The sequence below is a fragment of the Aedes aegypti genome, chromosome 1 (genome assembly GCF_002204515.2).
Source record: "Aedes aegypti strain LVP_AGWG chromosome 1, AaegL5.0 Primary Assembly, whole genome shotgun sequence".
In the NCBI taxonomy this organism is placed as follows: domain Eukaryota; kingdom Metazoa; phylum Arthropoda; class Insecta; order Diptera; family Culicidae; genus Aedes; species Aedes aegypti.
In genome coordinates this window covers 93283-106913 of record NC_035107.1, presented here as the reverse complement: position 1 = coordinate 106913, position 13631 = coordinate 93283, and the positions used below count along the sequence as shown (strand labels likewise).

The 13631-nt window shown below is 35.7% G+C and overlaps 2 protein-coding genes across 2 annotated transcripts in view; both read left to right on the top strand.

Annotated features, from left to right (window-relative positions):
* The first annotated feature begins 1106 nt into the window (after window positions 1-1106).
* LOC5575837 (casein kinase II subunit alpha) lies at window positions 1107-2772 on the top strand. The gene is made up of 2 exons (XM_001655813.2): window positions 1107-1270; window positions 1344-2772. The coding sequence occupies exon 2, from the start codon at window positions 1512-1514 to the stop codon at window positions 2538-2540; it is 1029 nt and encodes a 342-aa protein (XP_001655863.1). The 5' UTR covers window positions 1107-1270; window positions 1344-1511; the 3' UTR covers window positions 2541-2772.
* A 78-nt stretch (window positions 2773-2850) lies between these two features.
* The window catches only part of LOC5575838 (acetylcholine receptor subunit alpha-like), a 63409-nt gene continuing 52628 nt past the window's right edge, over window positions 2851-13631 (top strand). The window contains exon 1 of the mRNA XM_021838742.1: window positions 2851-2930. The gene's annotated coding sequence lies outside the window, so the exon portion shown is untranslated. The remainder of the gene's footprint in view (window positions 2931-13631) is intronic.

The window sequence follows — 13631 nt, the reverse complement described above, 5'->3', positions numbered from 1 at the left end:
TGAAAAATCACGTAATAACTCGTTTATTCATACAAATTACATTAAACCCGCAACACACGGTGGATAACATCGTCAGATTGATATGTTTCCTCGCATAAAACGCTTTTTTCTGAGTTCATTTGTACATTTTCTTTCGTCCCGCACACTTGTGCAAAGTAAGTCGAATTAATTCGTAGCAGCTGTCAAATAAACATTTGTTATCATACGTTATGTCGCATAAGATCACAGGTTAGTTCGGTAGAAAATTTATACACTCGCATTGTATGCTATTATTCATCACATAGTATATGCACGTATATCGCCTCCACTTTTGTACGTAGAATGCCTTTTCGCGACATCTTATACGTGAAAATTTGCACATACAAAGCCTCCAGGTGACTTTATTATACGTACATTTTGGTTGTCTGGGAAGATCTCTTCATAGATGTTAAGCTAATATTTAAAAAAAATAATCAATCACTGGCGTTGGCGAAGACCGAAAACCATTCAGAAAATTCTTTGATGTACCATCATCATAAAATCATAGACATAAAGAGAGTACCAGACTAATCGCAAAATTACACTACAAATCTTGTCAAATTACAGCACCTTCATGATTGTGTGCAAATTGTCGCGTAATCGATTAGATTCCATGCATTTCCGTCATATGCATGATTTTATTAATTTTAGCCGTCACTCTGAATAGATTGTTCTTTACGTGCAGAAACATTCTGCACTCTGAATGGAAATTTCTTAACGTGCAGCTTCAGCCACTGCTCATGTTCGAAAGTAGTAAGTACTACATGTTCGAAAAGTTTTTATTCATACCAAAGTGTAGTAAACTTTGTGGATTTTGTTTTTGAGTATATGCTACATGTAGTAAAGTTCAACGTTTTTTTGTTCATATCACATTATCTCGCATAAATTCTGAGAGAAATTCATCTTCGGCAAGAAACTGTTTCTTCGCGACGACAGTAATTTTTTTTTTTGTTTTCCAGTGTATATCATGCGGTGCTACTGAATCACCCCCCGTAAAGACATTAGTCGAAAAAGGGCGTGTTGAGTTTTCCATCGCGAGTTGTCTGATTTGACGTAACGATGACAGATCGGCCGAAGTCGCCGCTCTTTGGTTGAGTCTCTTTATCGATATTCTCGTGTCATTTTTTCGCTGTCCTCGTTCTACGGACTTTTTTCTCGTCGCCACCATCTTGAATCAACCTGGCTTCTTCAAAAAGTCTGTGTATCGGACTCGTCTAGATCGAGGACGATTTGTGAAGTTATTACATTTCCGGTACGGTATAAAGTAGTGATAAAAGATAGTGTACACATTACGGAACATTTTTCTCCGTTCGGCCCAATTGCAGGCTTATGCCCATCATCGATTTCCGCATTTGAAGTTCGCTCTTTCTTCCCTTCATTCTGGGAGTCTGCTAACGACTGCAGTAAAGAAGAAGAAGAGCGACCAAGAAGACGAGTTTCGGAAGCAGCAGAAGAGGAAGCACTTCAGGAAAGCAGGGAGTGAAAATCACGGAATGACATTACCCAGCAGTGCACGAGTTTATGCGGACGTCAATTCGCACAAGCCTCGTGAATATTGGGATTACGAGAATTATGTCGTCGATTGGGCCAATCAGGATGATTATCAACTAGTCCGTAAACTTGGTCGAGGAAAATACAGTGAAGTGTTTGAAGCTATTAAAATTACCAACAATGAAAAGTGTGTGGTGAAAATTCTGAAACCAGTAAAAAAGAAGAAGATAAAACGAGAAATCAAGATTCTGGAGAATCTGCGTGGTGGCACGAATATAATTACTTTGCTGGCCGTAGTAAAAGATCCGGTTTCGCGCACACCGGCTCTCATTTTTGAGCATGTGAACAACACTGATTTCAAACAACTTTACCAGACCCTGACGGATTACGATATCCGATACTATTTGTATGAACTGCTGAAGGCATTGGATTATTGTCATAGCATGGGAATTATGCACCGTGATGTGAAACCGCATAATGTTATGATTGATCACGAGAATCGGAAGTTGCGGCTTATTGATTGGGGCTTGGCCGAATTCTACCATCCAGGACAGGAATACAATGTTCGTGTTGCTAGCCGCTATTTCAAGGGCCCTGAACTGCTAGTCGATTATCAAATGTATGACTACTCACTGGATATGTGGTCCCTTGGATGTATGCTTGCCTCTATGATCTTCCGGAAGGAACCATTCTTCCATGGTCACGATAACTACGATCAATTGGTGCGTATTGCCAAGGTTTTGGGTACGGAAGACCTCTTTGCGTATCTCGACAAATATAACATCGAGCTAGATCCACGCTTCAATGATATCCTCTCAAGACACTCCCGGAAGCGATGGGAACGTTTCGTGCACTCCGAGAATCAGCATCTAGTATCTCCAGAAGCACTGGATTTCTTGGATAAACTACTTCGTTACGATCACTACGAACGTCTTACTGCAAGGGAAGCTATGGAACATCCTTATTTTGCGGTCATCGTTAATGGCCAGATGCCTCCACCATCGTCCTCTACGAAGGGAAGCAATCAATAATTGTAACCACATCAAATAATTACAATAAATGATGAACTATAACATTAATTACAATGGTAAAAACAATAAATTCATAAGCATATGATTCAATATTTCGAATAACCAGGGGAAAACATCTGAAGAAGGTCGTTAGGAGTATGACGTCAAACATTATGCGAATACCTAATTAACGCAAATCGAAACTCCAATTTATCGTTGACGATGTGCAAAATATAACTTATGAGGAATGAAAGTTTTTGTTATCAATTAGTAGGATAGTCTTGGCTTTGTTGGTTCCTTTGTACATGCATTTGTTTATTAATGAGAATTCCTCGTCTTTTGCTTCAGATAAATTTTCTTCTCTGATTTGAGGTTGCTGGATAATATTCTGTGGGATATTCTCGATCATCGGTAAGTATGCAAAAGAAAAATATTATTCATCCATGTTGATTCATTTTTGCATTAGAGTGGAGCAAATGTTTAACAATCGATAATTCAGGGCTGGTAGCGAGTCACTTTTCAGTGATAGTCACTTTTTTCTACCTGGTCACTAAAGTCACTTTTTTTTGGAAAATTGATCACTAAAGCCACTATTTTCGCAATCTGATAACAAAAAATCACTATCTGGCAGAGATAGGGTGCCGGTGCCATTAGTGGACTACCTAAGCTATAAAAAATCATAACAAAATAACGAAAAGCCCTAACAGAGATCTTTTGGCGTCAACAGAAAGATTTCAACCTCTACTATATGGGAAAAATATAAAAAAGAGTGTTAAAACTAATTTTTTAACATAAAATCGCTTGAGCCACTATTGGTACACGTGTTCCAGTAGTTGCGCTAGTGCTCCAGTAGTAGACGTTCGGGAATGATATAAGGAATTTTAAACAAAATGGTAAATTTTTACATAGGTTTAACATTTTTCCCTCGGAACAGCAATTAATATCTTTCGAATGAAGCATAAAGATCATCTCCAAGGCTTTTCTTCATTTTTATACATCCATTTTAAAAACTGCTTCCAACCATTGGTTCACTACTGGAACACGACGGCTACTATTGGTGCAAGGGAGCCAATTTTTTACGTAAACTTAATTATTTATATGACTTTTTGATAAGATAAAAAGCTGAAATTTGACAAATCGACTAAACTAGAGGCGATCTATCCACCAAAAATAGCACATGTCGTTTTTATCGAAAAATGTACGTTTTATTCCATAGTCCAATCTACTGGTACATTACAACCATTGGTACGGACACCCTATATAATCTGAACTGGAAATTAAAGTGTCTAAAGCTATGAGTACACTATGGCAAATATTCGGCTTATATTGGTACAGAACCAAACAAATGTTTGACATTGCAAAGATTCTGTCAGAAACCGATGTTTGTTGATTTATACTTAGCCAAATATGTGTGGGCTTCGTAGCCGTGCGGTTAATGTCACCAAGGCATTTAGACACGTCGTGCTAAGGAGTGTGGGTTCGATCCCGGCCTCAGGCCGAAAAACTTTCCGAGAGGAATGTTTTCCGACTATGCCACTAGGCGTTGCATGTTGGACCGTTGTCTAGTGTGGTGCTTCCTTCAAAGGGCAAAAAACCCACTGGAAGCATTAACGTGTTTGTGTCTTTTAGATATTTGTATATTTGTACTGATAGCTTAAGGTGAAGATGAATCGAAGCCAAACTTCAAATTTTCAAGAGCACGGATCTGGAGAACCAAACATCCGGTTGAGCTTAAAACCTTATCGATTGGTCACCACCAGCTAGTGACTAATCGATTATGTTTTCAGTTTAAACGGAAGTTTGGTTCTCCTGAAAATCTATAGTTTCCTACCTATACGATTAAAATACATCGAATTAAATATAAAATTCTTCCGGAATTTTTGGATTACGGATTTTTGTCTTCTACCAAAACTTCTAATCTATCGATTTGTAAATGAAAATCGCGCAAAAATATAATGGTAGTTAAACCTAACTCCGCGGATAATCCCTTGTAACGCTTTTTTATTAGATTAATTTCCAGAACTAGTTCCTGTTAGAATATGTTATATCTGAAAATTCATGACTAGAATAGTAACACTGGGTGTCCAATGCAGGGCTGATAGCAAATCACTTTTTTTCGACCTGGTCACTATTTGCAACGAAAGGTCACAACAAAATTCGAAAAACAAAACTCGAAGGATTTGTCAAAAACTCGTCCAAGACTTAAAAAGCGAGTTTTGTTCGAAATCATTTCACAAATTGCATTAGAAATTCCAATAGACAAGCTATACATTTCCATTGATTAACCGTTGATACTATTTTTCAATAACTTTGGTCAACTATTTATATAATAAACACATTTCTATAATGAGTGCTTGAATATGTTGCACAATAATAATCAATTAATAGTTAAATCAGTGGCGATTCTTTTTGACGTTCATGAATTCCAGAAAACATGCATAAAGTAAATAGACATTTCTTAAAAATGATGATAAATAATATTTGCTCTGTAATCTAAGTATGCAAAATTAGTTTTTTTTCAGGGTCGTATGAAAGATAAAACGTGAAGTTACAAGTCGTTTATGAGTGATATAAATGCTTTCAATAATACAGTCAACTCTCCATAACTCTATATTGAAGGGACCATCCAGTTATGGAACACAAAATCAGTTCAACTGTGTTTCAAGGGACCATCGAGGTAGCCATGAAAACCAACTTTTACTATGGTTCTCTATCTCGATATCGAGATGCAGAATATCGAGTAAAGCTAAGTATGCTGTTTCGCTCAAGAAAAGTAACGCAATTCCTTGACTGAATGGGTCAAGAAATTTTCTATAGAGAGCCCCTTTTGAAATGACATTTCTTCTCAACTGCGTACTGCATTCAGAAAAATGTGATTTTCTGGACCATTTCTGGGAAGACATTTTCCACGCATCGAGATAGGCGATTCCTTTTCTCGTTAGTAGCAAACCAGCCTTAAGGGAGAGATGACTGTACATTTATTGAAACGTTCTGTTGAAATTTAGATAATTAAAGTACCTTCACATGGAATCATTTTCGAGTTTCGAGTTCGTTTAAAATAATTTGTGTTCTGTTGTTAATGTTTATGTGGAAGAAATGGTTTAATTTTAAAGAGAATCTGCCGCAATTTAAAACTGAGTTTATATTTTTTTGCTTGGTTTTGAATTTTTTATTCTGCTTTTTTATAATGTTCTGAAATTCATCCACGATATTTTTTAAGAAATCCGCCACAATGTCGTCTTTTTCTTCTTCTTGGCATTAACGTCCTCACTGGGGCAGAGCCTGCTTCTCAGCTGTTCTTATGAGCACTTCCACAGTTATTAAATAAGAGCTTTATTTGCCAAAGTTGCCATTTTCAGGAAAGTCAAGGAAATTTCCATTAGATCCTGGACCGACCGGGAATCGAACCCAGATACTTTAAGCATGGATGAATTTCAGAACAGATAGGCGATTCCTTTTCTCGTTAGTAGCAAACCAGCCTTAAGGGAGAGATGACTGTACATTTATTGAAACGTTCTGTTGAAATTTAGATAATTAAAGTACCTTCACATGGAATCATTTTCGAGTTTCGAGTTCGTTTAAAATAATTTGTGTTCTGTTGTTAATGTTTATGTGGAAGAAATGGTTTAATTTTAAAGAGAATCTGCCGCAATTTAAAACTGAGTTTATATTTTTTTGCTTGGTTTTGAATTTTTTATTCTGCTTTTTTATAATGTTCTGAAATTCATCCACGATATTTTTTAAGAAATCCGCCACAATGTCGTCTTTTTCTTCTTCTTGGCATTAACGTCCTCACTGGGGCAGAGCCTGCTTCTCAGCTGTTCTTATGAGCACTTCCACAGTTATTAAATAAGAGCTTTATTTGCCAAAGTTGCCATTTTCAGGAAAGTCAAGGAAATTTCCATTAGATCCTGGACCGACCGGGAATCGAACCCAGATACTTTAAGCATGGTTTTGCTTTGTAGCCGTGGACTCTAACCATTCGGCTTAGGAAGGCCCCCACATTATCGTCTACAATCGGAAATATTCCCACGATTTATTCCACAGATTTGTTAAAAATGCTTCAAGTAATTCGTTTTCAGGCCTTTTAGTCAGTAAGTTTCTCATGAACAGAACGTTATCAATTCTATCATGAGTTTGTTTTTCGGAGTTCATGTATTTAATAAACTACACTATGAGTTTTCTTCCGACTGAAATTAGAAATTTTAAATAGTAATCTATACCGAACTAATACTCGTCTCGTAAAAATGATAAGTGAAATCTCCAATATGCCACCTTTTTGAAAATTTATGGCAATCAAGTCTTATCCCGGACAAGAAACAGTCGTATTCAAAATAATATTAGTGAAAATTGATTTTCATACAAAATGCACAACTTTGGCATACTCTAAATTTATTTCCCGCATATATTCAAATATCTGCTACTTGGAGTTTTTAAATTTTTCCTTAATCATCGTTTCAACTATTTCTATCCGAGCTATAAATGTATAAACAAGCAATATTTTTTTACAAAATTGTTGTTGAACAAAAAAATACATAAACAACTACTATTACTTTGAACGATTTGTATGAAAATCGGTTATCACTATTATTATTCTAAACCCAACTGTAACTGCGTTCTAATTTACCCGATATGTAGGTTCATATAGAACGTGTTTTCATTTCGAATCATTTTTATGACTACCGGGTACCCCCGTTGGTTTGACCACATTTAATCTGAACACTTTTTAATCTGTACCCCGCTAATTTGCACATCGTTCAGATTAAAAATGGTTCAAAAGTCATTAAGCTCATGGAACAGAGTAAAGTGAAATGGAACGCTGTGGAACGAAGCGCAGAATCAAAACAAAACAGTGAAAGAGGCAACCAGAAACACGTTTCTAGGGTGACTAGATGTTCAAATTAAAAATGAAGCCCGATGGTTTGCATGAGGTGTCGTTCAAATTAGCGGGGATACACGGTAATACATTTTAATTTGTTTACCGGCAAAACGGTCTGTTTTTACTCAAAGAAAGAGGGAGAAGAAAGCAATGAAAACTAGATGGATAGTAGTAGTAGACCTACACGCAAACAAATTTTGTTGTATAATCTACCGAATCCATGGTAGAATTAAAAACTGCACCAACGATTTTTAACCGACTACAAAAATCTGTTAAGTTTACTATAGTCTGGTGAAAATCACTGAGCAGTGCAGTAAATTTGACTATGTCCATAGTAGCATCCACTTCAGAGCATTGTATTTCAATCCGTGACACCCACCGTACAACACAGTGTGGTCGAAAGTATGATGCTAAACTTCTCAAATCTAGAATGTTTCTAGTCAAAAATACTATAACTCTGGTTAAATCAACAAAAGAAATTTTCTTGTGTAGTTATGTTGACTATGTTTTGGTAGAGTTAACAGATTAATGTAGTCGGTTGAAAATCGTTGGTGCAGTTCTTAATTTTACCATGGATTCAGTAGTTTCTACAATAAAATTCATTTCAGTGTATTCATATTTTCAAAAAGGTCTGGGGATTCCCCAGTCAACCAATAGGGGAAGGGGTGGTAAAATGAACACCTTAAGGAAATCATCTTGTTTCTGATAGAAAAACGAGGAATTTGTATTATTCTATCGCACAACATCAAAAATAGGGATGTTATCTATAGCAGCAACACGAATTCAGACTAAAATAGCTGAATTTTCACATACTTTTATTGCTAATAAAAAAACGATGCAAAGTTTCATTTTACCTGCACTATGTGGGCAAAATGAACAGCTGTTGGTGGTAAAATGAACATCATGCAAAAAACACGAGCAAAACAAATATTTCTTAAAATTTTCATTGCCTTACCGAAAATATATTCATAATTGATTGTAAATTCAAAGAGAATTCTAAATGTATCAGATTTGACATCAAATCATAACGATATTCACCTCACTGAAAAACCTCAAGTCTTCCAAGCTAAAAGTTACGTCAGTTCTAATTTTCAAACGCAATTTTCTAAAATCTTAGTTTTCGTTGATATTTTAACTTCAATTGACATACATATCCACTCGAACACTCCGATTTATGCTCTAGATCGTCCGTGCGTGATAAAAAATCATTGAAATTTATTTTTTATCGGTAAAAGGCACGGTGTTCATTTTACCACCCCTGTTAATTTTTCCACCCCTTCCCCTATTTTAATTTTTTATGTTGAAATGAACTTCTGGTCAAATTTTCATTCAATTTGGAGAACATCTAAGTGCGCTTCAAATCGATTCTATAACATTCCCCAGAAAACCATTCCCCCGAAACCCATTTCCCAGAATTCCATTCCCCAGAATCTCATTCCCCAGAATGTACCATTCCCCAGAATTTCACTCCCCAGAATGAACCATTCCCCAGAATGGACCATTCCCCAGAAAATACTTTAAAATTTTGAAATAATCTAGTAAAAAATACTTGAAAATGATATTCCATACAAAGTTGTTTACAAGTGCATGAGAAGATTACACTGAAATGAATTTTATTGTAGAAACTACTGAATCCATGGTAAAATTAAGAACTGCACCAACGATTTTCAACCGACTACATTAATCTGTTAACTCTACCAAAACATAGTCAACATCACTACACAAGAAAATTTCTTCTGTTGATTTAACCAGAGTTGTAGTATTTTTTACTAGAAACATTCTTGATTTGAGAAGTTTAGCATCATACTTTTGACCACACTGTGTTGTACGGTGGGTGTCACGGATCGAAATACAATGCTTTGTAGTGGATGCTACTATGGACATAGTCAAATTTACTGCACTGCTCAGTGATTTTCACCAGACTATAGTAAACTTAACAGATTTTTGTAGTCGGTTGAAAATCGTTGGTGCAGTTCTTAATTCTACCATGGATTCGGTAGATTATACAACAAAATTTGTTTGCGTGTAGCATTGCGTTATGAACACTTTACACATAATTCAAATTTCATTTGCAAATGAACTATCACAGTTGTTTCACTTTTATTGGCACTTATGAATACTGATAGATTAGTCTAGGGGAAACGCAATATTCATTATTTAATTAAAAGAATATACAATTCATCACTATTCTGCACACAATAGAGCTACACCCTTCTTTCGGTATATTAGTTTCCAAATGTATAATTTCACACATTTTTTTTTTAAACATAGGTATGTATCCAGCTTTTCATCATTCATGTTTTGAGAAGGTGCATCATAGCTTCCCGAATGGAATAAAGATGTTCATAGTTTTATATTATAAGTTTCTGATATAATTATTACGTAAATTCGGCAAAATAAAAACGTACTATAATGCACATTAAAATGATATGCCCTTCTTTACGTCAAGTCTAAATTACAAATGACTTGTTTAATTTTGCACAAAATAGTGATACACCCTTCTTTCAGTCTTATCCTGTTGACGATATAGACAAAATGTTCCGTAAGGATACCAAATGGCAAGAAGGCATTTGGCATGATTGATTAAATGATGGTCATAATGATGGACATAATGGTCATTTGGCCAATAACCATTTGGCATAACATGAAGAACATCCTTTTTAAAAAGTAGGAGCATAGGTATGGCTGGATGGCAAATGGCTTTATACCAAAATACCAAATCATTTTATGCCAAATGACCTTATGCTATACGGGCTCTCCATCGATATATTAATGAGATTACAACTATCATCATTATGAATCATTAATGAGATTACAACTAAAAGAAGGGTGCATCACTATATAGGCAAAAATAAACAAATAATTTGTATTTTTTTTTTATATCCTGAAAATAAAGAATAAAATAATATGTAAATCAGTCCACAATCCGGGAAGTCTCTTCCTCTGCGCTTACGCCAGCCAGTATTTATAGCTCAGAAATGCCGTAGGTACGAACAAGTAGAAGGTACCAGATTATAAGTAATATCATATGAGATAGGTAGACATGACAATTTTATGGGAATTTACTGAAAGAAGGGTGTTTTATTATTTATAATATGCAAAATAATCATGAATAGGGGGATTAGGGGCATAATGGACACATTAGGCAAATGCTCATTTAATATAGAATGGAAATATGTTTCAGTTACTCTTGACTGGTGTCCAAGTTCGTAATGGACCAATGCACGAGTTCACTATTTGACTTTTGAGCGGTATCGTGTTATTTATGTGGCCATGGTAACCCGTGAATTTGGCACCGCTCAAACGTCAAATTCGTGAACTCGTGCATCGGTCCATGGACCAGTGCACGAGTTCATTATTTGACGTTTGAGCGGTGCCGTGTTATTTACGTGACCATGGAAACTAGTGAATTCGGCACCGCTCAAACGTCAAATTAGTGAACTCGTGCATCGGTCCATTAGTATAACGTGCTGCATACTTTCATGGTACCTAAGATTTTTGTTTTCAAATGTCAGAAAAACGAGGTAGAAAATTGGGTCCAAAACACGACTGATAAAAAGGTATCCGGGTAAAATAAACACTTTCGTGGAATTTAGTAAAAACATAATTATTAATGGGTGTCAAAACGTACTGATATGTAAAAATACTTCCCCCTATCACATTAGCAAGAAGTAACTTCTCCAGGTTAGTTACTTTGCTCTAAAATTAATTTCGTCCACCGCTTTGCTTATAAACTAATTTGAAGCTGAGAAAAATATATAGTAGAATTTCGGAGGACAAATGAGGCAAAGTATAAACTTTTATACCGTCAAAAAGTTTATATACAAAACAGATTTAGTACAGTTTATAAAGTTTTGCTGAAATATGCATATTCCCAGAGAATAAGGGGGTGTCTATTTCGCCCCGTGTGTTCATTATGCCCCTAACCCCCCTACCTACATATTTGTTTTGTCACATCAGACCTTAGCCTGTCACATAAGTGACCCACACAAAGCAAAAATTAAAAAAAGAAAAAATGGATATTCATATAGCTTTCTGGGGAGTGGTGCATTCTGGGGAATGTTACATTCTGGGGAATGGTTCGTTCTGAGAAACGGAATTCTGGGGAATGTTATAGAATCTTCAAATTTGTCTGGTCGCTCTTCAACAAAACTTGAAAACAATGGTGCCAGTACCTGTGAACTTTTACAGGTACTGGCACTATTGTTTTCAGATTTCCCAAAGGAGGGAAAGAGAGAGATTTTATGATGACGTCACCGTGCAATGGGCAATGGGAACGCGAGAGCAATTGGATTAAAAGTTGAAGATAGCATACCGTTTTGTCTCAAATTCCGAACAGACTCATATTTCGAACACTCGGTTTTTGTATGGCGATTTGATTGAAATGTTTCGCTGAAATATGTCATCAAATTACAAGGGAATGGCAGTCAATTGCAATTCAGTTTTAACGTTTTCTAATCTGTTTATACCTCGGGAGTAGTGACGATTCTCTAGTTCGAGAACAGTAAAACTAGCTCAGATAAATGTATTTGCGAAATTATTCATTTGAATACGATTTATTCGCGCCTCTCGGAATTTGAATCAAGGTGTTCGGAATATGAGACAGAATGAAAACAGTGTTCGGCACTTGAATCAAAATGTTGTTCCAAAGTTTTACGTAAAAACTATACTAAACAAGTTCAAACAAACAATTTTATTGGCGTACCCAAAAGCTTACAGTTAGGCTTTTCGGATAAATTATAATTTTTACAAATAGAATGTAATTTATGCCTATCAGATGTATTTGAAGTCACTGTTGGCCTTAAGTATTCGGAATATGAGTCAAAACGGTACCATATAACACAGTATTAAGGCGAAGTAGGCCATCATTGAAATTTGTACGCTTTGTTGATGATTGTTGCTAATTCATCTCACGATTTTGAATCAAAGAAAAGCAGTTGGTTTTGCACTGACACAGTTGAAAAAGTATTGTAAGTTCGGTCAATCGTTAGAAAACGAATTTCGCCGAAGTTGGATTTGTCTCGGAATCTGAGAAAAATCCAACTTCGGCGAGAAACCATTTCTAACTTTTTACCGCGCCGAATATATCAGCATACTTAATGCATGTTATCGCGTACAAGGATACTTTTTCAAGCCAATATAAACGATCAAGACTTTGAAATTGCAAGCAGCCGTTGTACGCACATTTATCCCGCGGTCCATAAGGTTTACATAAAACATGGAACAAGTATGCGCAAAAAGGCAGTATTGGTGTCTTCAGCGAATTTGTTTATTGAGTAATAAGGGATTTATTTACATTTAAACGTATCCTTCCTTTCCTCTTACTCTAATACCTCCGAATGCTCTTAGGTCGCGGCCAGGGTAGACGCGAAACGGATCGAATTTCATGGGAAAGAACAATAATTATCAATAATTAAATATCAAAAGATTTTCGCTTCGCTACGTGATGAGTCTACCCTGGCCGACACCTCATGCGATATCTGAATAACCCAAATAAGTCGAAAGAAATGTAAGACCTTCCAGGATCTGTTCAGTGGCTTTGAAAATTTGTTGAATATCTTTACTGATTTTTTTAAAACCCCGTCAGAAGGTAAGTATCCATCGAAACAATTTATTCTTTGCATAATCTTCCAAATTAATGTAAATTTTCACAAGTTTTTTATTGTTATTTTCAAACGTTTTCATGTGCTTATAGAACCTTCGATGAAATATTGTAGATTTTAATGCCTTGTCGTGATGCCTTTCTTTTCACTATTAGCTTTCAACTATTGTTTTGAAAACATTGTCCGACCGGGATCACACATGTTAAAAATTGAAGAAATATTTTTAACTGCTCTAATTCGTCGAATTTTAATTTCACATTTGTTGGAATTTATTCAAATATAAAACGCAACACATGTTTCGCGTCCATTTTGGTTTAGTTTTGTTATCAAAATACATCGTATTTTTCCGTAAGCATCTATTTTGGATATTATTTCTATATTTTTTGTGGTTTTTGAGTCACTACTTGGTCACTATTTGAACAATATTAGTCATTAAAGTCATTAGTATTTTGCTGATTGGTTGCTACCAGCCCTGATAACTCAAAATCGATTTGAATTTCGTTAAATACAAACACAATTTTCTCAGAAAGTTATGCAATTACCGCAAAATGTCCTAATTCCACGCATTTGGTATAAAATTTTACGAATACTAAGAAAATTTTCCCATAGGGTCGATGTACCAATAGACGA